Below are 25,607 nucleotides of genomic sequence, written 5' to 3' on the forward strand. Positions count from 1 at the left end.
GCAAACATTGGAAAAACTGACATCAAATCCAAACCACAACATTAACATTAGCTGGTCGTTACAGTATGAATTGATACATATAGCCTATTATTTGCGCACTATTGACAAGTGATGTACCGAAAGCCGCGCTACGAAACATAATGTCAACAAAACGCACGCCATCGGGACTGTCTGGAGTGTTGTCAGCATGTCTGTGATGTGGACATAATTTGTATATATATTGCAGATATATCCACGGACAGCCAACCACAAAATGTGAAAATATTAAGAGGACAGTGCCGGCTTTTAAGAAGAGAAAGTCCAACTCGAGCAAGTGTGACGTCATGCCCGCTGCAGCTCGCCTTTTTAGTAGAGAGTCTCTAAACACGAGTACATTTTATAATAACATCAAAAGAAGATTTGTTGCTTGTTGTTTTTAATAAAAAAAAGTCATTAAAAGACTGTAAACACAACAAAGTATATTGGACAAAAAGCAGGAAAACGATCAAAAAATGTTTTAATACTAATTAATAATAACAGATTTGTTTTAAATATGTATAATTTTTTTTTGCCATTTAAAAGAAAATCATATCATAGCAAATTATGCAAATTTACTCGATGGCGTCATGGTGACCACATCCCCCACCGTCACAGGTAACTTGGCAGTTAAGGGGAAATCCTGTAAATAGCCTATTATTTGCACACCATTACCAAAAAAAGACTTTGATCACTGTAAAAGTGCTGCTGAAACTGGATGTTGTGAGGATGTAAGCCAGGGGTGTCCAAAGTGCGGCCCGGGGGCCATTTGCGGCCCGCAGCTAATTGTTTACCGGCCCGCCACACATTCTGCAAAAATTGCAAAATTGATAATATTGCAAAAAATTAAAAAAAAACATTTAAAAAAAAGTGGAATGAGGTGAAATCTAACAAGAAAAAGTTGCAATGTTGACACAAAGCTGCCATGCAGGCTGTTTTTTTTCTTTTGTCTTTGTTTCTTTTTCTTTTTTTTTGCCATTGCTAAAAAAATTTTAAAAAAGACTAAAAATCTATGTTATAATGAATTATTAGTTAAAAAATATCACTTTAAAATGTTTTATGTGGAAAAAATATTGCATATATTGTGTGGTTGCCATATAAAAACATCAAAGTTTTATTAGACAAAAAGAGCATGAAACAGACAAAATAATAGTTCAAACATAAAATCGACAGATATATCTGAAGTTGATCTCGTAATTTAAGTGTTAAAAGTAAAAAAAAAACTGATAAAAATGTATCACTTTATGAGTGGGGGACCTTTTGGATCCCAAATATATTTAGTAGGATTTTATTTAACTTTTCACTGTGATTACTCAAAAATATTAAAGAATTAAAATCAATGGTGTCCTGCATTATTGATCTTTTAAGGCTCTAATTACTAAATACTGCATATTTCAGTTTTACTATAAAAAACAAAGTTGTCTTTGACAGAAAACCTTTTTTTTTTTTTTTACTTTATATAAATCAACCTCAAGTTGATATAGAGATTTACTGTAAGCGTTAAATAAAAAATAATAATTTGACTTATTTTTAACAGTTTAATGACTGAGACCCTTTATAGTCCCCGGGAGCCCTAAAGGTTAAAAAAAAAATCCATATATTTTGTTAAGGTTTGAAATAGAAAAATATCAAAATGGCCCCCGCATGCTTAAATTTTTCCGTGTACGGCCCTCAGTGGAAAAAGTTTGGACACCCCTGATGTAAGCCATACGCAAGAAATATACCTGGAGCGGAGAGGCCACGTGTGCGATGTGGACGTATTTTAATATATCCGAGATATACTCGCGGACAGCGAGGTATAAAATGTGCAAATATTGAAAGGACAGTGATGGCTTTTAAGGAGAGAAAGGCCCACAGCAGCTTGAAGAAAGTGACTACGCTTCCATGAACTAAATTAGTCTGGTTTCTCAAATAGTTGGTTCTGTTGTATTTGCACACCTCGGTGTGAAGTCCCAGTGTCCACACAGCAGGCATCTGCAGCTCCTTACAAGTCAACAGCCTAGCCTAGACCGGCCGATACTGGTCCAGATGAAGGTTGCTGTTGTTCTGGGGCCGTACTTATCAAGCTTCTTAGAATTACTCCTAAGAAGTCTGCTAAGAGTTGACTTAAGAGTAAATAAATTCTTCGCTGAAAGCTGCACTTAAAAGTTAGTTATCAATCGTCTTACTCACACTTTCAGCGAAGTGTAGGACTGAATCTTAAGTGTCACACTCAGAGCTGAATTACGACATTACTATGTGCCGTAAATGGAATTTTAGGTGACGTCATTTCTGTGTCCATAGAAATGACCAATCACGGAAGGGAATCCGTTGTCTAAGAATAAAGAAATATCTTGGAAATATTTAAGTGGACAATGGGAGTGTATATTTTGACAATAAACTACAAAATAATACAAAACAAACTAGTCCCCGCCGGCACTCACGCTACCGCTCCCTCTCTTCTATCGCCCACACACTCACTGACGTCACTCACCTCACGACCACACACATACGCTACTGTCATAACATTTTCTTTCCAATTCATTAATTAGGCAACTAATTTGAAACTGGTGTGGGTGGCTCTATATATACTAGCCCACTGCAGACACATGCAGAAATCAACAAGGAAACGAAAAGTATTAAATCTGTGACAAAAATAATATCCGCTCTGTCTAAACGATACCGTTTGATCAGCTGCTCGTCATCAAAAAAAACAAAAAACATTGTTCCGTTCCCTGAACGTTCGCGCACGTCTCACTCGCCTCAGTGCCATCCCCTGCTGGCAACTCCTAACCACTTAAGACACCTCTGAAGGTCTCTTAAATATCGTGGAGAGTAGGAGTGATTCTTAGACTTAAGAACGTTGATAAAAAGCTTTTATTCTTAAGTTTGAGAGTAGGACTAAATTTCGCAAATTCTCAGGACTTAAGTGTAAAATGGCACTCTAAGAAGCTTGATAAGTACGGCCCCTGGACTATAATTTGAAAGACCTCGACTTGGTCACTTGATAAGTTGCTCGCCTGATGAAAAAGTGTGGGCACCCCGGGTTCAAAGCTTAGGAAAAAATTAGCGCCTTAACTGAGTCTGTTTTGGCTTGCCTTGGAACACTCGGGACAAACGTGGCACGTGTTATTACCTGCGACACAGATGTTCTGTTTTCGCCAGGGTCTGTTTGTTAGCAACATAACTCAAACAGTTACTAGGATTTTGAAAAAAGCAATTCCTACTATCTACTACGAAGAGGAACACACTTCATTTCCTGCTTCCTCTTTCGCTCCACCTTATGGGGCTCCCTGCCCCCACATTGCGGTCTGGCAGAGGATTCTGAGAGATGCAGTTTATTTTCAGACCCGCAAAATTGCCAGAAAAAAGCTACACTCGCCAAGTTTTCGTTTGATGCCGTCACGCTTCACGGCATTATTGATAAGATTTTGAAACCGCAGTATCTACAATACCGTTAAATCCCTAGTTAAATATCCCCCCCCCCCACACACACACACACCGCCACAGGCATATTGGCAATCTGGGGGGAAAGCCTGAGCACTGCGTTTACATGTATGAGTGCACATGTATGTTGCTGTGTACGTTGTTTGTGTGGTAATAATAAAAAAACACATTTCATATTGTTCCTACATTTTTTTCATTAAGAAGCACCCGTGCTCCGAGGGAAGAAGTTCCGGATACAGCTCTGTTTTTTCTTTATGATGTCATGAAAACCCGAACCATTCAAAAATGTCCGTTTGCATGACTCTTTTCTTCGAAAGTGGTGCAAACAAGTAGATTTTTTTTTTCATCTTTGGTTTTGTTCGGACATCATTAAAACGTTACTTCTTCATAAGCTGGACCTTTAAAGGCCTACTGAAATGATTTTTTTTTATTTAAACGGGAATAGCAGATCCATTCTATGTGTCATACTTGATCATTTCGCGATATTGCCATATTTTTGCTGAAAGGATTTAGTAGAGAAAATCGACGATAAAGTTCGCAACTTTTGCTCGCTGATAAAAAAAAGCCTTGCCTGTAGCGGAAGTAGCGTGACGTCACAGGAGCTAGTATTCCTCACAATTCCCCGTTGTTTACAATGGAGCGAGAGAGATTCGGACCGAGAAAGTGATGATTACCCCATTAATTTGAGCGAGGATGAAAGATTCGTAGATGAGGAACGTTACAGTGAAGGACTTGAGAGGCAGTGATGGACGTATCTTTTTTCACTCTGACCGTAACTTAGGTACAAGCTGGCTCATTGGATTCCACACTCTCCTTTTTCTATTGTAGATCACAGATTTGTATTTTAAACCACCTGGGATACTATATCCTCTTGAAAATGAGAGTCGAGAACGCGAAATGGACATTCAGTGCCTTTTATCTCCACGACAATACATCGGCGAAATGCTTTAGCTACGAGCTAACGTAATAGCATCTTGCTTTAACTGCATATAGAAACAAAATAAATAAACCCCTGACGGGAAGTATAGATAGAAAATCTACAATACTATTAAACCGTGGACATGTAAATACACGGTTAATGCTTTCCAGGCTGGCGAAGGTTAACAATGCTGTGCTAACGACGCCATTGAAGCTAACTTAGCAACCAGACTGCACAGAGCTATGCTAAAAACATTAGCTCTCCACCTACGCCAGCCAGCCCTCATTTGCTCATCAACACCCGTGCTCACCTGCGTTCCAGCGATCGGCAGAAGGACGAAGGACTTCACCCGATGCGTTTGGCGGCCCGGAGACGTAGGAAGTCAAGGTGAAGTCGGCGGCTAGCGCGGCTAGCGCTCCAACAAAGTCCTCCTGGTTGTGTTGCTGTAGTCCGCTGCTAATACACTGATCCCACCTACAACTGTCTTCTTTGCAGCCTTCATTGTTCATTAAAAAAATTGCAAAAGATGTCCAGAATACTGTGGAATTATGAAATGAAAACAGAGCTTTTTGTATAGGATTCTATGGGGTACCATAACTTCCGTTACTCGGACTTCGTCACGCGCATACGTCATCATACCGCGATGTTTCAGCCGGATATTTCCCGGGAATTTTAAAATGTCACTTTATAAGTTAACCCGGCCGTATTGGCATGTGTTGCAATGTTAAGATTTCATCATTGATATATAAACTATCAGACTGCGTGGTCGCTAGTAGTGGCTTTCAGTAGGCCTTTAACCTTGTTATTTACAAGAGTAAAGTTAACTCAGTCTTATGACTGGAAGGCAGCTTTTGCTGATGTGTCATAAAAAACTTCATGTAGTTTCACCTGACATCTTCAGTCTCGTGACTGCAGTCCACACCTGCTTCTGCTTGTCATGTATTGTTATCTTGACAAATCCTCTAGGGAAAAATCTCTTTTCTTCTGTTTACATCCTCCTCTTGCTTTTCTACATATCCCTCTCATATCACAATCCTGCAACAAAACATGTTTGTTCTGTTTGTTGGCGGAGAATAACCTACCTCTGGGATGTCCTAACTTTTTGACTCGAGGGCCGTATTGGGCGAAAACGAGAGAGAAAATGTGTATATATGTATATACAGTATATTGCCATCACGTCAGACTGTGATGGCAATGCAATATGAAGTATAAAGGATAAAACATTGAATATTAAGAGTATGTGAAAGTTCGTCTCCTACCTTGGCTACTTCCATGACCACTTCCTTTAAAGTTTTGTAATAATTCAGAAATATCAAGTAGCTAAAATGCGCCAAACATGGGGAAGTGTGGAGAAAGTGTCTTGCATATATTACTAGGGATGTCCGATAATGGCTTTTTGCCGATATCCGATATTCCGATATTGTCCAACTCTTTAATTACCGATACCGATTTTAACCGATATATACAGTCGTGGAATAAACACATTATTATGTCTAATTTGGACAACCAGGTATGGTGAAGATAAGGTACTTTTTTAAAAAAATTATAAAATAAAATAAGATAAATAAATTTAAAACATTTTCTTGAATAAAAAAGAAAGTAAAACAATATAAAAACAGTTACATAGAAACTAGTAATTAATGAAAATGAGTAACATTAACTGTTAAAGGTTAGTACTATTAGTGGAGCAGCAGCACGCACAATCATGTGTGCTTACGGACTGTATCCCTTGCAGACTGTATTGATATATATTGATATATAATGTAGGAACCAGAATATTAATAACAGAAAGAAACAGCCCTTTTGTGTGAATGAGGAGGGAGGTTTTTTGGGTTGGTGCATTAATTGTAAGTGTATCTTGTGTTTTTTATGTTGATTTAATAAAAAAAAAACACAAAAAAAACGATACCGATAATAAAAAAAACGATACCGATAATTTCCGATATTACATTTTAACGCATTTATCGGCCGATAATATCGGCAGGCCGATATTATCGGACATCCCTATATATTACCCATCATGCACTTTAATGGAGTAATTTTAAATGATATATATGTGTTTATAATGTCCACAAAGTTCGGATGTGTGTTATGTGAGTTGACTTTCTTTGTTGGTTATAGTTAATTTACACCATGAGTGCGGAAAGTTGTTTGGATTGAGTCATATATAATGATGCTGTGCCGGGGGCACTTGAAAACAAACCTGTGATTCCGTCGACGTCCACATGAGGTCTGCTAAAACGTCACAATTCAAACAAGTTTGGAGAGGAATCAATTTAGGATAAAATACACCGCGAGCCAATCTTCTTGTTAAAAATTGTGACGTCTCACGGGCCGCACCAAATACGTCGTTTGTACACCCCTGACCTACCCAATTCCACATGACAAAAAAATGTGCTGTTGTCTCTCAGGCCGCAGAATATCGAGCTCGGTGCCACGGGAGGAGCGTCCAAACAGGACATGAACATGGACAACATGACAGTGGAGCAGATCGCCGCCAGGGCCAACCAAGTGACCGATGAGGTACGCTAAGTCCACTCATAGACTTCACATAGTCTTAGTTATTTTTTTTTTCATATAATAGCTTTTTAAATAATTCTACACTTACTAATATATTCATGTTCCTCATTAATATTAACAACATCCTGCCAGGCTGGGTTGTGTCTCTTGTGTCAACACTGACATTCATTCATTGAACTCCTTGTCTTTAAAAGCTGCTTCTTCTTAAGAGGTTTGTTCTTACAAGTGAAGGACACTTGGACGAATGCCTTTACCACTAGTCCGTCTAATTCAAATACTCTACCTAAACATAAGTTTGCCAATGCCGTTGGTAGTCATAAAAGTTTGCAAGTACTGCCCCAAAAACTAAACTTATCATGTGTGCTAATTGTAGGGATGTGCGTATCCATCCTGTGGTATCGATATATCGATACTCACACGCTACTCATTTGGCATCAGTTTTCTGAAAAAAGTATCGATATAAACCAAAAAACGGCGTGTGGGGGGGTGCAAGCATCACTTTCAGATGTTTTTGATGACTTACTTAACTTCCTATGTGCCGGGACAGCCCTGTACCTGGCAGAGTATAGAGCTGGCCCAGTCACGTGACAAGAGACAGTGAATGAGCGTGGTCAACGTGCAACACACACACAGCCAGCCGACGGCGATGCAGCCAGGCATATCCAGTGGTGTCCAATTGTTGACTTAAAACAGGCATTGTTTTTTTGTTTTTTTTAGTAATGTTTACTGAATATTTTTGTTTAAATGATTATCCTAAATTCAAATAATTTCCACACAGGGGAATTTACTGTTAGTTGAAAATTGCTTGATTATTTAAAACAAGATAAGGAAGAGATACAATTTGGAGATTCTTCATCTTTGCATTACAGTTTTATTTTTTTCCAAGAAAATCTTGAATATATGATTGAATGTGGTTTTGGTTTTAATCTGTAACATGATTTCTTACATTTCGAAAACATTAGCCTATTTCATATTTCATTAATTGCTAATTATATCACAAACTTTAAAAAATAACTGCAGCTTCTTGCAATTTGGATTTGACTGTTAATTGGAAAGCCCTAATATTTAATTATTATTATATATAATATATAGTTATTATTATATATAATATTTAATTTATGTTTCATATTTATGTTATTTATTTTAATTTTACTTTTATTATATATTGACCATAATAAATGTGGTATAAATGGTCTGTATTTGTCTTGTGATTTGTCTTAAATAATAACAATAGTAATAATATTTTTGACTGACAAAAAATTGCCAATAAGAAATTATTGGTATCGGTATCGATGAAAATGCAAAAAAAAGTATGGGTATCGTATCGAATCCTAAAAGTGTGGTATCGCCCATCCCTAGCTAATTGTGAACAAATAAAGAAACTCTACACTACAAAAAGTCAGTGTTCAAAAAGAAGGAAAAAAAATACAAAAAATAGGGGTATTTTATTTGAACTCAGCAAAATTATCTGCCAATAGAACAAGAAAATTTGGCTTGTCAAGACTTTCCAAAACAAGTAAAATTAGCTAACTTCAATGAACCCAAAAATACTTAAAATAAGTATATTCTCACTAATAACAAGTGCACTTTTCTTGGTAGAAAAAAAAGAGACCTTTTTGATCATTATGTTGAAAAATATTCTTAAATGAAGTAAATGCTAGTGCCATTATCTTGACATAATGATATGCGCTCGGCATTACATTTCTTGAAACCAGCAAACTTATACTAAAAACTAATTTATTGTTCTTAATGGAAAGGCAATAAGGCAACCGCTTGTTACTCTCGGGGTCTACTAGCCGCTCAGGCAAATCATATGGTTTAAAAATGCATTTTTCCATGGATAACATGACATCATCGCATGCGTGCTCTTTCAGTCAATTAGTGTGCATATATACAGCCCGGTCCCCGGCCAAAAAATGTTTTATTGTAATTTTGAAGAATTTATCTGAATGTGCATGAACTATTTCTGTTCAAAATTGTTAGAAATGTTAAATGTTTAAGTATGAACTGTCAGTTTACTGTACTGTGCCAACTGTACTACTATATGAGTACGTGTTTTTTATTGTTTCATTGAAAATAAAACCGCAGAGTCCGTTTTGGCTGTTATCTGTTTTAATTATGAGACACAATTGTGTCTAAGTCATGATTTTTTTTTTCATGCTTGAAATAAGAAATTATTACTTTAACAAAGTAGTTTTATACTTGTGAGTGTTGATGACACAGCTTTGCAACACTTGATATTCTAGTTTCAAGCATGTTTTACTCAATATAGGTCATCAAATCTCAGCAACAAGCTGTAATATCTTACTAAGATAATTTAGGACCAAAACCCGTAAAACAAGTAAAACACTCTAACATAAAATCTGCTTAGTGAAAAGAATTATCTTATCAGACAGAAAATAAGCAAATATCACCCTTATTTGAGATATTTCATCTTACTTAGATTTCAGTTTTTGCAGTATGGCAAGTATGCTTTATTTTCTAACGTCCACACTAAAAAATAAAGTATGTAGGATTCCTGCTCATATCATATTAGATCGCCAATATCCCAAGGCTTCAATATCTGTATCAAAAGTGAAAAAGGTTGTACTGGGACACCCCGAGTTGTTACCCCTTTAAAAGCACGCTAACATTGGATTGTTAAACATTGGTTCAATCCTGCCTGCGAAACAACACAAGGTAAATACATTTGTGTGGTCCGATAGTTGTGATATCTTTTAAATATTTTCTACTTTTAAGTCTCTTAGCTCCATTATCATCAGGGCTGTCACTTCTCTTTTCCTCTTTGTGTGTGTGATGTAATCTGCAAATGTTTATTTCTCTCTTCCTTGCTTCCTTCTGCCACACCTGCCCAAGGAGGGCCTCACTTTGGGTAAAAGCACAATCATTTCATACAGTATTTTTTAGCTGCCAAATAGCTTTCTTCTGGCCAGAAATGACACAGGAATTTGACAAAAAAAAGACTAAGATGTTACATTGTTTTTTCTACACATTTTACCGTTATTTTGATATTTTATTAATATTATTTATATTCTGTTCTGTATCTGATTTTATTAGGACAATTATGTTTTTTGAATACATTTGGACATTGGTTGTTCTGTCAAATTAAGACTTAGGCAAGCTACATTGTATTTGTTTGTTTATTTTCTCACAGTCTTCATAACACTTGTCATTTCCAGTGAGAATATTACATGGAGAAATGTTCACATTGAAACAACTCAATCCAAAATGCTACTAAAACTCAAACTGAGTATTTAAGGAAGTAAAACAGGGTGGTTGTTTTTGCCTTCCTGTGTGTGCACAATTATTGTGCAACGATTAGTGTGCGTGTTTGATTGTCATCCAAAATCCTAATCTGCTAAAAGTCATACTAATAAATGTTCACTTTTCTATTAATTGTGCGCACACTCTTGCCACAATATTAGGGACATAATAGAAAATCTGACTTAAAAAAATCGTAATTGATTTTACTTTTTCCCTTCATAATAAATACTTTTGTACTCAAATATAAATACTCCTTTCTTGATTATGATTTTTTTTACTTGTTAGGCATCACATTTGTTGTCATAATTTCATTTTTGAAGAAAAATGTCTTCCCATGGTAATCTTTTTCAAAGACTTTTTCAGAATGACAGTCAATATTCGTAAAAAAAAAAAAAGACTTTTTGATTAAATTACGTTTTCCTTATAATACCTTTTTAAAAATCCTGATAATTATTACCTTTTAATAAGAATAGAATATACTGAATTCTGTCGGGGAAAACTACTTTTTCTCGAAATTGTATATGTTTCTCTTGATATTACATTTCTTATTTATCTTTAAAAAATTCTGATTATAGTGCGACTTTTAGTATGAAAATGAATTCACTCTTGTAAGATTATGATATAAATATTTATATATAACAATTTATTTAACAATGTAATAAATGTAAGATTTTTTTGTGTAAAAATTTCTACAAAATTGTATACCGGTAATAGTTTAGAAGTTGTTGAATTTATATATTTTTTGTTCATATTTTTTTCGACTTGTAGTCTTGTAAGATTGCGAGTTATTTTCTCAAAATTGTGATCGGGGAAAGCGTCGTTAGCAAAATAATTAATATTTTGTGAAAAAGGGCCAAAGTTCAGAGGGAAGTAGCTATACTTATATTATTTTGTATATTTATATTTTACAACTGATATCAGCTGCACAAAGTTGAAACAAAACTTTTTTTTTCTTTGTATTTAAAATGACTATTCTGATTCCAACTTTTTTTTGTTATTGTACTTTAAAAAAAAACACCAACTTTTCCGAATAATTATTTCCTTTAAAAAGACTAGAAAATACCGAAAACTGAGAAATTATAGAAAAAAACTTTGACATTTGGTATTTTTTCTTAGGCATTTACGTCCCTTATCTATCTTTTAAATAATTTTTGTAAAATTATGACTTTTTTTTTTTCTTTTCAGAAAAACGCAAAGTAATTTATAGTGCAATATAATAAATGTCAGTATTTTTGTATTTTTAAAAAAACAAAACATTAAATATATTCTTAGTTAATATTCCTTTCAACTCTTAAGGGAAAAACGTTTGAAAGTTCCACTTTTATTCTTGTAATATTACGAGATATTTTCTCTAAATTATGATAGTAAAAAGTGTTGTTTGCAACATAATCAACATTTTGTGAAAAAGGCCAAACGTTCAGAGGAAAGTAGCTGTATCTTTTATTTTTTCAAGGTGCTGCACCTGCTAAGTGAATGTGTGATAATAGAAATAATTATGTTATAAATTTGTTGACTTATTGTGCTTGTTAGCGATTGCTTGCATGAAATAGAAACAGGAGGGCGTAACTCGCCTGGACAGACGACATTCCAGGTCGGGTCCTCCGATGCGTCCACTCTGTTTTTGTCCCTTTTATTGCCTAATAAGTGGGCGGGGCATGACTGTGCATCTTTTATCAATATAGATAGGGTCATTTCCTGCATGGTTGTTTATGTTCCTCATTGAAAAAATCACACTTGCACAAAAAAATGTATTCAGAAGGAGTTTTTCCAAACCTGTAACCTGTTTTGAGAAAGTTCCACCAAATAATACATTGTGAGAATGTGTTTGAATCGAGAATCATTCTAAATTGAGTCGTCACCTCAGGAATCAGATGGAATCGTTCGGTGCCCAAAGAGTCACATCCCTACTTCCTATGCATTCATCCAAATGTTGTTTCTTCCATTTCTTGGTCCACAGTCGCTGGAAAGCACGCGCAGGATGCTGCAGATGGCGGAGGAGGTGAACCCCACAAATACGTTTCCATCCCCCCCACCCCCACCCCAGCCTGTAGATGACTGACACTTGTATCGTGTTGCTGCCATTTTTAGAGCAAGGAGACGGGCGTCAAAACCATGGTGATGTTGGACCAGCAAGGAGGTGCAGCTTCTTCTCGTTTTGCCGCGCATGAAAAGACGCTTTGTGTTGTGACGCCATGTGGCGTGGCGTGTTTCAGAGCAGCTGAGCCGCGTGGAGGACGGCATGGAGCAGATCAACCAGGACATGAGGTTGGCCGAGAAAAACCTGTCTGACCTCTCCAAGTGCTGCGGACTCTGCATCTGCCCGTGTAGCAAGTACGCTGGTCATTCTTTTTGTTGACGTTCTTCTGTTTGCCTTTAAGCTCGCTACTCAATGGAGAATTTAACGGTCATTTTAAACTGGAGAATGTTCAGAACTAGGGATGTCCGATAATGGCTTTTTGCCGATATCCGATATGCCGATATTGTCCAACTCTTTAATTACCGATATCAACCGATACCGATATCAACCGATATATACAGTCGTGGAATTAACACATTATTATGCCTAATTTGGACAACCAGGTATGGTGAAGATAAGGTACTTTTAAAAAAAATGAATCAAATAAAATAAGATAAATACATTAAAAACATTTTCTTGAATAAAAAAGAAAGTCAAACAATATAAAAACAGTTACATAGAAACTAGTAATTAATGAAAATTTGTAAAATTAACTGTTAAAGGTTAGTACAGGGGTCGGCAACCCAAAATGTTGAAAGAGCCATATTGGACCAAAAATACAAAAACAAATCTGTCTGGAGCCGCAAAAAATTAAAAGCCATATTACATACAGATAGTGTGTCATGAGATATAAATTGAATTAAGATGCCTTAAAGGAAACTAAATTACCTCAAATATACCTACAAATGAGGCATAATGATGCAATATGTAGATATAGCTCGCCTAAATAGCATGTTAGCATCGATTAGCTTGCAGTCATGCAGTGACCAAATATGTCTGATTAGCACTCCACACAAGTCAATAACATCAACAAAACTCACCTTTGTGCATTCATGCACAACGTTAAAAGTTTGGTGGACAAAATTAGACAGAAAAAGAAGTGGCGTAAAACACGTCCTAGAAAGTCGGAGAAAGTTCTCCATGTAAACAAACTACGGTGAGTTCAAAGACCGCCAAAATTAGTAGGACAAAACGGCGCTCGCCAAATACTTGAATCAGTGAAGCATGTTTAATATAAACAATGTGCTTTATAAGAATTAGGGAGATTTGTGTCATGTTTGTCCTCCTACAGAAACCATATTAAAACAAAAAATATATATTTTTTCCCTCATCTTTTTCCATTTTTCATACATTTCTGAAAAAGCTCCAGAGAGCCACTAGGGCGGCGCTAAAGAGCCGCATGCGGCTCTAGAGCCGCGGGTTGCCGACCCCTGGGTTAATATTATTAGTGGAGCAGCAGCACGCACAATCATGTGTGCTTACGGACTGTATCCCTTGCAGACTGTATTGATATATATTGATATATAATATTAATAACAGAAAGAAACAACCCTTTTGTGTGAATGAGTGTAAATGGGGGAGGGAGGTTTTTTGGGTTGGTGCACTAATTGTAAGTGTATCTTGTGTTTTTTATGTGGATTTAATAAAAAAATTAAAAAAAACAAAACAAAAAAAAAAAAAAACGATACTGATAATAAAAAAAACGATACCGATAATTTCCGATATTACATTTTAACGCATTTATCGGCCGATAATATCGGCAGACCGATATTATAGGACATCTCTATTCAGAACTCCTGTTTCCACGCCACAATAAGGTTTGTGTAGCTGTAGTTTCATTTCCCATTGCTGAGGTCAGGGTGTGCTTCAAAATCATTAGGGTTCTTGTTAGGACTGGGCAATACAGCTAAAAACTGTATTACAATATAAGTGTTTTATATCGGTCCATATTAATAATTATTGATACTTTTTATGCCCTAAGGCAGTGTTTTTCAACCTTTTTTGAGCCAAGGCACATTTTTTGCATTGAAAAAATGCGGAGGCACACCACCAGAAGAAATCATTAAAAAACGAAACTCAGTTGACAGTCAAAAGTCATTTGGATATGACTTTAAATCATAACCAAGCATGCATCACTACAGCTCTTGTCTCAAAGTAGGTGTACTGTCATGACCTGTCACATCACGCCCTGACTTATTTGGAGTTTATTGCTGTTTTCCTGTGTGTAGTGTTTTACTTCTTGTCTTGCGCTCCTATATTGGTGGCTTTTTCTCTTTTTTTTGGTATTTTCCTGTAGCAGTTTCATCAATCAATCAATCAATCAGTGTTTATTTATATAGCCCTAAATCACAAAAGTCTCAAAGGGCTGCACAAGCCACAACGACATCCTCGGCACAGAGCCCACACAAGGGACGTCGATGTGAATGACTATGAGAAACCTTGGAGAGGACCGCATATGTGGGTAACCCCCCCTCTAAGTACAGTTCCTAGTGGATCCACATAACAGTGAGAGTCCAGTCCATAGTGGGGCCAGCAGGAGACCATCCCGAGCAGAGACAGGTCAGCTGCGCAGAGACGTCCCCAACCGATGCACAGGCGAGCGGTCCAGCCAGCACCTCATCCATGGTCACCGGAACCGGAATAACCCGGCGAGGGGGCAAAGGAGAAAAGAAAACGGCAGATCAACTGGTCTAAAAAAGGGGGGACTATTTAAAGGCTAGAGTATACAAATGAGTTTTAAGATGGGACTTAAATGCTTCTACTGAGGTAGCATCTCTAACTTTTACCGGGAGGGCATTCCATAGTATGTTTTCCTTTGAGCGATATTTCCCACATCTACTTTGTTTTAGCAATCAAGAAGATTTCAGTTGTTTTCATCCTCCTTTGTGCGAACATTGTTGATTGTCATGTCATGTTCGGATGTACATTGTGGGCGTCTTTGCTCCACAGTAAGTTTTTGCTATCGTCCAGCATTCTGTTTTTGTTTACTTTGCAGCCAGTTCAGTTTTAGTTTGGTTCTGCATAGCCTTCCCTAAGCTTCAATGCATTTTCTTAGGGGCACTCACCTTTTGTTTATTTTTGATTTCAGCATTAGATACCTTTTTTACCTGCACACTGCCTCCCGCTGTTTCTGACATCTACAAAGCAATTAGCTATCTGCTGCCACCTACTGATATGGAAGAGCTCTAGACAGCACCGACACTCAACAACAACACATCATTTTCAGACTACAATTACTGGTTTGCAAAAAATACTTTTAACCCAAATAGGTGAAATTAGATAGATGTGTGGGGGTTTGGGTGGGTGCGGTACACAGAACATCAATTTCTATTAGCCCCGGGTCCAGTGTACCCGGACATCTTATATGTAATAGAAATGTGTAGGGGGGGTGTATGGTGTGTGGTCATTAAATATGTATTCTGATATATGTTCTTCACAGAAAATGAGCCAAAGTCAGTGAGTCTCAGTTTGAAATATTAATTAATTGCATCATTTTTCTTTTAATAAAAAATGAAAACCTGTCCCACAGACCAGAACACCACACAAGAAAAATCAATAGAGTTCTTCTTTTAGACTGGATGACTAGTTAAAAACCTGTTGAAGTGGGAAAATGTATCTTAATTAATTTTTGTAATTGGGTTTGATGCTTCTTTTTTTTTTTAAAGCAATATGTTTCTTGTGTAGTTGTGGGTTGAAAAGGTTGTGTATGTTGTAATGACAGCAAGTGATGTTCCCTCAATGCGCTCACGTTGAAGCACGACATTCTTTGATGATTACCTAAAGACGAGGTAGGAAAACGTGCGCGAGCGCGTTCAGCTCGTCTTATTGTTCTTCTGACGCTCCGCACTTCATCCAGGGTGACCTCCATCGAGAACGACTCGCGATACAAGCGCACGTGGGCCACCGGAGGAGGCGACGCCGACAGCCACGCGGACGGGTCCAAGGTGGTGTCGAGGCAGCCGTCGGCCGTGCGTAACGGTCAGGCGGGTCAGGTCAACGCCCCACCGGCCTCCGGCCCGTACATCAAGAGGTGAGGTCGACGCCTTTTCAAGGCACGTGTCTGGAGCGCACACTCAACAACAACAACACGTCCGCCGCAGGATAACCAACGACGCCCGCGAGGACGAGATGGAGGAAAACCTGGACGCTGTCGGCGGCATCATCGGCAACCTGAAGACCATGGCGATGGACATGGGCACTGAGATCGACAAGCAAAACACTCAGATTGATCGCATCACTGACAAGGTAACCACTTTACACTTCTTTTTAGACTATTCATTAAGACTTTTTTCACTTTGTTCGTAATATTGAAATAAATAATATCGTCACCCCATTCAAATATATCAGGGGTCGGCAACCCGCGGCTCCGGAGCCGCATGCGGCTCTTTGACCACTCTGTTGCGGCTCAGCTACATACTTGCCGACCCCCCCCCGATTTTCCCAGGAGATTTATGGATCTCAGTGTCTCTCATAGATAACTCCCAGGGAAAATATAATCCTATTTACACACTAATTACTAAATAAAGGGAGTGCCCTAATTGCACTGCAGTAATTGTCCTCTATAGCGTTTACAAACAGCGTGCCATCCCGGCCACATGTTGTATGTTTTGTTTTTTCTTGCACACATAGGAGACAGCAAAGCATACTTAGTCATCAGCCACACAGCTTACACTGACGGTAGCCGTATCAAACAACTTTAACATTGTTACGTTACAAATATGCGCCACACTGTGAACCCACACCAAAAAAGAATGAAAAACACATTTCTGGAGAACATCCCACCGTAACACAACAAACACAACACAACCAATACCCAGAATCCCATGCAGCCCTAACTCTTCCGGTCTACATTATACACCCCCGCTACCACCAAATCCCCCCACACATCAACCCCCCCCCCTCTCCGTGCGTTGGTTGAGCGGAAGAGTTAGGGCTGCATGGGATTCTGGGTATTGGTACCATCAGTGTAAGATGTGTGGCTGCTGAGCTAGTACGCCTTGCTGTCACTTACGTGAGCCAGCTGAAACTGCATTCTACATGAGTTCGAGCAGGTACGCTGTTTGGGCAGGCTGTAGAGGGCGCCAAAAGCAGTGTCATCACACCCTGATATTCGGGAGTCTCCCGGGAAAAATGAGAGGGTTGGCAAGTATGACGCTATCAAGCGCCATTTATTCTAAACTCGCGGGCCGCACTAACATCAAATTTCCACATAAAAGTGCGTGCCGGTGCGTGTGTCGGAGACCCCTGGTTAACATAGCACAAAGCGTTTAAGCTTTGTATGCGGTGTTTTTCATTTTAATTTTTTTTGTGGCTCCCATTATTTTCTTTAATTTGTGAAACTTGCCAAAATGGCTCTTTGAGTGGTAAAGGTTGCCGACCCCTGAAATATATCAATCATTCATTTTTTCAACTTTCTTAAACACAAAAAACGCCACCAAAAGTGTAACATTTATTGATCATTTCACCCAAAAAGGACGTAACAAAAGAGGACTATTGGCATAGTATCAACACTGTGTGTAAATTATGTAACTTAAGAGAAATTAATGACTGCAGATGTGCCCCCCCCCACCCCCAAAAAAGTTGATAATGTGATCTAGAGTGTGGCGAGGGATGACTAATAGGAATACATTTGTATTTATTAGGGATGTCCGATAATGGCTTTTTGCCGATATCCGATGTTCTGATATTGTCCAACTCTTTAATTACTGATACCGATATCAACCGATACCGATATTAACCGATGTATACAGTCGTGGAATTAACACATTATTATGCCTAATTTGGACAACCATGTATGGTGAAGATAAGGTACTTTTTAAAAAAAATAATAAAATAAGATAACTAAATTAAAAACATTTTCTTGAATAAAAAAGAAAGTAAAAAAATATAAAAACAACTAGTAATTAATGAAAATGAGTAAAATTAACTGTTAAAGGTTAGTACTATTAGTGGAGCAGCAGCACGCACAATCATGTGTGCTTACGGACTGTATCCCTTGCAGACTGTATTGATATATATTGATATATAATGTAGGAACCAGAATATTGATAACAGAAAGAAATGGGGGGAGGGAGGTTTTTTGGGTTGGTGCACTAATTGTAAGTGTATCTTGTGTTTTTTATGTTGATTTAATAAAAAAAATAAAATAATAAAAAAAACAAACTGATACAGATAATAAAAAAAACGATACCGATCAAAATCAATGTTCTTATGAATTATTGACCTATCCAAGGTTCCCATTACTTCACATCAAATATTACACTAAGAAACATTTTTTTTGGTGGAAGATTTTGCAAATTTGGTAAATAAATAACCCAAAAATGTATATTTTGTTGTTTTCTTATGCTAGGTTCACACCAACGGCGCTTTAATGATTAAAGCGTGAGGGTCCTAATGGATCGTGGGAAAGCTTGTAGTGAAGCGGGACATGCGGCAAGTTCGCAAAAATTTTTTAAACGGTTTAAAAAAATTCTGCGCTCTGTCAAGAATGGAATAAAGGGCCGAGAGAGTATCAAAATGTGACAAAGCTCAGCAAAGCTTGACTCAAAGCGTAGGAAAGCTTAACAGATCTTGGTTCAAAGCGCAATAGGAAGTGACTGTGATATTGACTAGTGACATTGAAACTTTATGTAAAACCAACACGGGATTACAAATCCATTCTCTTTTGCATCATTGCCTTTTTTATACGATGATCATTGTTTCTGTACTTCTGCTGTTTGATGTTGCACTTTGACATTACTGTCTATCATTTTTCTGTATGAAAATGTTAATAATAAAGAGAATATGTTACGTTTTATAAAAGAAATGCCTTTTATTATTGTCAACTAGCATAAGAAATGAAAGATAGATATTTATTAAGATGACAAAGAAATAAAAGAAATGAAGATATAAAACATAATATAATGAAAAAAAAGAGAAATTGAAAAAATAAAGGAATATAAAAAATAAAAGAAATGCCTTTTATTGTTGTCAACTAGCATAAGAAATGAAAGATAGATATTTATTAAGATGACAAAGAAATGAAGATATAAAACATAATAAATAATAAACATAATATAACGGGAAAAAAAGAGAAATTGAAAAAATAAATGAATATAAAAAATAAAAGAAATGCCTTTTATTCTTGTCAACTAGCATAAGAAATGAAAGATAGATATTTATTAAGATGAAAAAGAAATTAAGATATAAAACATAATATAACGAAGAAAAAAAGACAAATTGAAAAAATAAATGAATATAAAAAATAAAAGAAATGCCTTTTATTGTTGTCAACTAGCATAAGAAATGAAAGATAGATATTTATTAAGATGACAAAGAAATGAAGATATAAAACATAATAAATAATAAACATAATATAACGGGAAAAAAAGAGAAATTGAAAAAATAAATGAATATAAAAAAAGAAATGCCTTTTATTCTTGTCAACTAGCATAACAAATGAAAGATAGATATTTATTAAGATGACAAAGAAATAAAAGAAATTAAGATATAAAACATAATATAACGAAGAAAAAAAGAGAAATTGAAAAAATAAATTAATATAAAAAATAAAAGAAATGCCTTTTATTGTTGTCAACTAGCATAAGAAATGAAAGATAGATATTTATTAAGATGACAAAGAAATAAAAGAAATTAAGATATAAAACATAATATAACGAAGAAAAAAAGACAAATTGAAAAAATAAATGAATATAAAAAATAAAAGAAATGCCTTTTATTGTTGTCAACTAGCATAAGAAATGAAAGATAGATATTTATTAAGATGACAAAGAAATGAAGATATAAAACATAATAAATAATAAACATAATATAACGGGAAAAAAAGAGAAATTGAAAAAATAAATGAATATAAAAAAAGAAATGCCTTTTATTCTTGTCAACTAGCATAACAAATGAAAGATAGATATTTATTAAGATGACAAAGAAATAAAAGAAATTAAGATATAAAACATAATATAACGAAGAAAAAAAGAGAAATTGAAAAAATAAATTAATATAAAAAATAAAAGAAATGCCTTTTATTGTTGTCAACTAGCATAAGAAATGAAAGATAGATATTTATTAGGATGACAAAGAAATGAAGATATAAAACATAATAAATAATAAACATAATATAACGGAAAAAAAAGAGAAATTGAAAAAATAAATGAATATAAAAAATGTGTGGAAAACAATATACTGAGTTTTTCACATTTTTTTCTCATTTTTGTTGTAACAATGCACAACAGAGCTTGATAATCGTGTCAGAGCCTGATTTAAAGCGTCATGATCGCGTCAAAGCATAATAAAGTTTAATAAAGCGTAATAAAACGTATCAAAGCGTGATTTAAAGCGTATCAAAGCGGGATCAAATCGTGAGGAACGGTAACAAAGCGGCAACTAATTCGTATCAGAGTGTATCAAAGCATAACATTACTTCGGAGATCGGGATATTCGTGGAAAAATTGACAAAAATGACGGCGCTTTGCTCGCCGCTTTAAAGCGCGGCAAGCGCCGTTGGTGTGAACCAGGCATCACTGTACCGAAAATGAACCGAACCGTGACCTCTAAACCGAGGTACGTATCGAACCCACATTTTTGTGTACCGTTACACCCCTAGTTTACTGTATACGTTTTTTGCTCCACAAAATAGGATTTATTGTATCTTTTTGTTCAATTTAAGATTATGACCTTTTTTTTAATTGCAACATTGTTTCTAGTAGTACTTTTTCTTCCTAAAAAAAAAAAAAAAAAAAAAAATTTGCCTCAAAAATGACTTGTAGTATTTCAAATTTAAGCAGGAAAAATAGTCGATTTTTGTGGGTGATTCCTTCCGTTGCATTGTTCAGGACGAATGTAATTAGGGCCCGCAAGGCCCATGTAAAAGGAATCCCAACGAGGGTCCTTTTGCATTGGGACGAAAGGACCTATTGTTATTGTAAGGTTTATTATTATTATTATTATTATTATTATTCCGCCGCCACAAAAAACTCTAATATGACCCACTTAACATGCTTCAAAACTCACCAAATTTGACACACACATCAGGACCTGCAAAAATTGCCATCTAATAAAAAACCAAACCCCAAAACTCAAAATTGCGCTCTAGCGCCCCCTAGGAAAAAACAAACTGCCTGTAACTCCCACTAGGAAGGTCGTAGAGACATGAAACAAAAACCTCTATGTAGGTCTGACTTAGACCTACATTTCATAATTTGACATCCTCGGGGAAAAAACCAACAGGAAGTTGGCAATTTCCCCTTCAAGACAAAAATTTACTAAAAACACTCATTTTTGCCTCTTTGAGCTGTAATTTGACCCCTTTAAAATACTTCAAAACTCACCAAACTTTTCACACACATCAGGACTGGTGGAAATTGCGCTCTAATAAAAAAAAAAACAACCAAAACTCTAAATTGCGCTCTAGCGCAATTTTTGAATAAAACCGAGACAAAACTGCTCCTCAGAGGAAAACACAGACAAAACTGCTTGTAACTTCCGGTAGGAACGTCTTAGAGACATGAAACAAAAACCTCTATGTAGGTCTTACTTGGAGCTAGATTTCATAATTTGACATCCTTCAGCAAAAATCAACAGGAAGTTGGCAATCACCCCTTCAAAACAAAAGTTTCATAAAAACACTCATTTTTGCCTCTTTGAGCTGTAATTTTACCCCCTTAAAATACTTCAAAACTCACCAAACTTTTTACACACATCGGGACTGGCGGAAATTGCGACTAGCACCTGCCAAATATGCGGGCCCGACCAACGCTGCTTGCAGCTTTAATTATTGAAGTATTTCACAATTCACTGATGGAACTGTAAACAAAAAATGGAGTAATGACTGTACGGTTTGTTTACTTGTTTCCAGGCGGACATGAACAAGCTGCGCATCGATGAAGCCAACACGAGAGCCACCAAGCTCCTCAACTAAAGAACAGCTGGTGCACACACACACACACACACACACACACACACACACACACACACACACACACACACACACACACACACACATGCGCACGCTACTGGAAGAATAGAGAACAAGTTACTGGACAAGTCAAAGGTATTCACCCGCCTTCTCCTTCATACAATGACAAAGTGCCTACGTGTGTTTATGAATTAGGACGTCCTTACATTTGGACACGCAGCGTCTAAGCGCAAAGGTCAAAGGTCACACTGCCTTTCGCCCCTCGATACCAAAAATGAACAACTCCACGTCCGCATGTCGAACGTCAAATCCTAATTAAGGCCGTGAAATGTGTCCTGCTCCCGTTGGTCAGTGTGTAATTATTATTATTATTGTGTATAATTTACTATTTAATTCAGCTGTGAATAAACATTCTCTTTTTATTTGTTGACTTCTAAATATATTTCATTGAAGTTGAAGCCCCCCCACGTTGTGCTGCAATGTCATGTAAATATAGTCGGCAGCTAGCGTGCTAGCATTCGTGTAAATAAGTTCACAAGCTGCACAAAGTTTAAACAAAACAACATTTTCCTTTTGTATTTTGTTTCCTTTTGTCTAAAGGGTTGTGGTCAATAAAGCTATCAGAGCGATGGTTGCTTATTGTTTAATCATCAACAAACATAAGATATGTTGTCCTGTGTTCACACGGCAAAGAGTACAAAATATTGGTACCAAGTAGAAATGTGGCGCAAATGAAAGCTCCATTTGTGGTTAGCAAACAATAAAAACAAAATGTGTCCCTCAAAGCATCACATTTCCTTTTCAGATTTGTTTTTGTTTCTTAATTGTGAGAGGACACAACATCAAACAATAGCACCGTAAGTTGAATCAGTCATAAAATCATTTCATGCTAAAATACTGCATTTGTTCATTTGGACTGCGAGGGCCACGCTGAAAAGGACAAAGTGACACAAGTCTGACTTTGTTTCACTTCTACAAGTCTCAGTAGGGAAGACTAGACTTCCTAATCAGGACCTTCTAGTTCCATCAAGGTTTTACTTGTGACGTAATCCCTCAAGGGTGTCTCTCAGGCTCATGGTCCTCCTCCTCATCTGAATTCAACACTGAGCCACCAAGCAACCCTCAACATTAACACTATATTATTCTGGGAAAAATAACGTAATATTGACCATTTTCTCCGAAAAAAGGTGCTTGGTCAATAAGCACTACTATAATACTTATTTCAAATTATGACATTTTCAGACCTAATGTCTGTAAAAAGACAACTTAATAAACACTCTTACTGTGAACTTTTTTCTCGTAACATTCTTAGAATTTTAAATCTCATGAACAAACTTCCTGGACTTTTCTCTCATTACAATAAATAAAATGACCAGAAATATTTCCCTTCACCTGCTTTGTCAAATTCTGACTTTCTTTTTTTCCAAATTAATCTCTTATCACTTCGTTATCTTGTGACTTTTTTAGAAACTCTTTAAAAAGGATTACATTTTCGGATATTCTTTCTCTAAAAGTCCTAAATGTGAGACAATTTAAAACCGCTCTTAATTATTATTTCTCGTAACATTCTTGGAATTTTAAATCTCATGAAAAAAAATCTTGTGATTATGGAAAAAAAGTGTATCGTTATATTACGTTGTCTTGTACTACTGCAACTTTGATTAGATTGATTCTTCTAAAAGTGACTTGAGTGGAATTACTGTCTTATTTTAAAGTTTTTTTCTGATTTGAAAAATAGGTTAATTTTTTTTATATATAATTTAATATTTTTTAAAGTTTTTTCTATTATATTCAAACATTCGTAAAAATAATAACATTTTTCGTTAACATTTTTAACTAAAAAAATAACTGTTTGATTTTTTTTTTCTTTGATGTAAAACTTACCAAATTGTAACTTCTTGTTCTAGAAATATTTTACCTATTCTTTCCTCGCAAAATTGTTTTTTTTCTCTCAATTTTGCGAATTGTTTTGTCCTGACATTGCAAATTTTCCCCCCATTTTCCGTGCAAAATTTAAATTGGCTCCCGGTCTGCAAATCTTAAGTAACATAACTTTTATAATATGTGTTTTCTTTTCAATGTGGCCTAAAACTCAAGTAAGTACCACCGTGCTATTACTGCATATTCAAATGACTTCTTTCAAATTATGACATTTTCAGACCTAATTTCTGTAAAAAGACAACTTAATAATCACTCTCACTGTGAACTTTTTTCTCGTAACATTCTTAGAATTTTAAATCTCATGAACAAACTTCCTTGACTTTTCTCTCATTACAATAAATAAAATGACCAGAAATATTTCCCTTCACCTGCTTTGTCAAATTCCGACTTTTTTTTTTCTTTCAAATTAATCTCTTATCACTTCGTTATCTTGTGACTTTTTTAGAAACTCTTTAAAAAGGATTACATTTTCGGATATTCTTTCTCTAAAAGTCCTAAATGAATTCTCGTGAGACAATTTAAAACCGCTCTTAATTAACATGAACTTATTTCTCGTAACATTCTTGGAATTTTAAATCTCATGAAAAAAAATCTTGTTATTATGGGAAAAAAGTGTATCGTAATATTACGTTGTCTTGTACTACTGCAACTTTGATGTAGATTGATTCTTCTAAAAGTGACTTGAGTGGAATTTTTGTCTTATTTTTAAAAAAAATTCTGATTTGAAAAATAGGTTAATTTTTTTTATATATAATTTTCTTTTTTTAAAGTTTTTTCTATTATATTCAAACATTCGTAAAAATAATAACATTTTTCGTTAAACGTTTTTAACTAAAAAAATAACTTAGATTTTTTTTTCTTTGATGTAAAACTTACCAAATTGTAACTTCTTGTTCTAGAAATATTTTACCTATTCTTTCATCGCAAAATTGTTTTTTTTCTCTCAATTGTTCGAATTGTTTTGTCCTGAAATTGCAAATTTTCCCCCTATTTTCCGTGCAAAATTGAAATTGGCTCCCGGTCCGCAAATCTTAAGTAACATAACTTTTATAATATGTGTTTTCTTTTCAATGTGGCCTAAATATGTTATTACTGCATATTCAAATGACTTCTTTCAAATTATGACATTTTCAGACCTAATTTCTGTAAAAAGACAATTTAATAATCACTCTTACTGTGAACTTTTTTCTCTTAACGTTCTTAGAATTATAAATCTCATGAACAAATATCTTGTCATCACAAAGAACAATGTATCGTAATATTCAAACTTCTCGTGAAATAGTTGTCTTGTACTATTGCAACTTTGTTGAAAATAAAATTACTTGACATTGATTATTGACTAAGTGGAAATTCCGTCTTGTTTTTTTCAGATGTAAAAAGTAAACATAAAAATTCATGGCTTGTTTAATTTTTAATACATAATTTACATTTTTTTAAACGTTTTTTTTTCTTGTAGATTAAAACATTTTTAAATTTAAAGTTTTACATTTAAAAATAACAATTTTTAGTTAAATATTTTCAAACCATTTACAACTAAAATAAATTCTGACTTTTTTTTTCAATGTTTGAACGATTGGGGAGGGCGCTAAAACTTA

General features: G+C 35.6%; 1 protein-coding gene across 2 annotated transcripts in view; it reads left to right on the forward strand.

The window, feature by feature from the left end:
- Nucleotides 1–22,700, forward strand: part of LOC133646016 (synaptosomal-associated protein 23-like) — a 31,862-nt gene extending 9,162 nt beyond the window's left edge. For both annotated transcript variants that reach the window (XM_062040960.1, XM_062040959.1), the window contains exons 2-8: nucleotides 6,772–6,883; nucleotides 12,102–12,143; nucleotides 12,233–12,281; nucleotides 12,358–12,475; nucleotides 16,018–16,191; nucleotides 16,262–16,406; nucleotides 22,012–22,700. In XM_062040960.1, coding sequence (XP_061896944.1) covers nucleotides 6,821–6,883; nucleotides 12,102–12,143; nucleotides 12,233–12,281; nucleotides 12,358–12,475; nucleotides 16,018–16,191; nucleotides 16,262–16,406; nucleotides 22,012–22,074 — 654 coding nt within the window. In that variant the 5' untranslated portion in view covers nucleotides 6,772–6,820 and the 3' untranslated portion in view covers nucleotides 22,075–22,700. The remainder of the gene's footprint in view (nucleotides 1–6,771; nucleotides 6,884–12,101; nucleotides 12,144–12,232; nucleotides 12,282–12,357; nucleotides 12,476–16,017; nucleotides 16,192–16,261; nucleotides 16,407–22,011) is intronic.
- Nucleotides 22,701–25,607: the final 2,907 nt, after the last annotated feature.

Source organism: Entelurus aequoreus, linkage group LG03 (genome assembly GCF_033978785.1).
Source record: "Entelurus aequoreus isolate RoL-2023_Sb linkage group LG03, RoL_Eaeq_v1.1, whole genome shotgun sequence".
NCBI classification, from domain to species: domain Eukaryota; kingdom Metazoa; phylum Chordata; class Actinopteri; order Syngnathiformes; family Syngnathidae; genus Entelurus; species Entelurus aequoreus.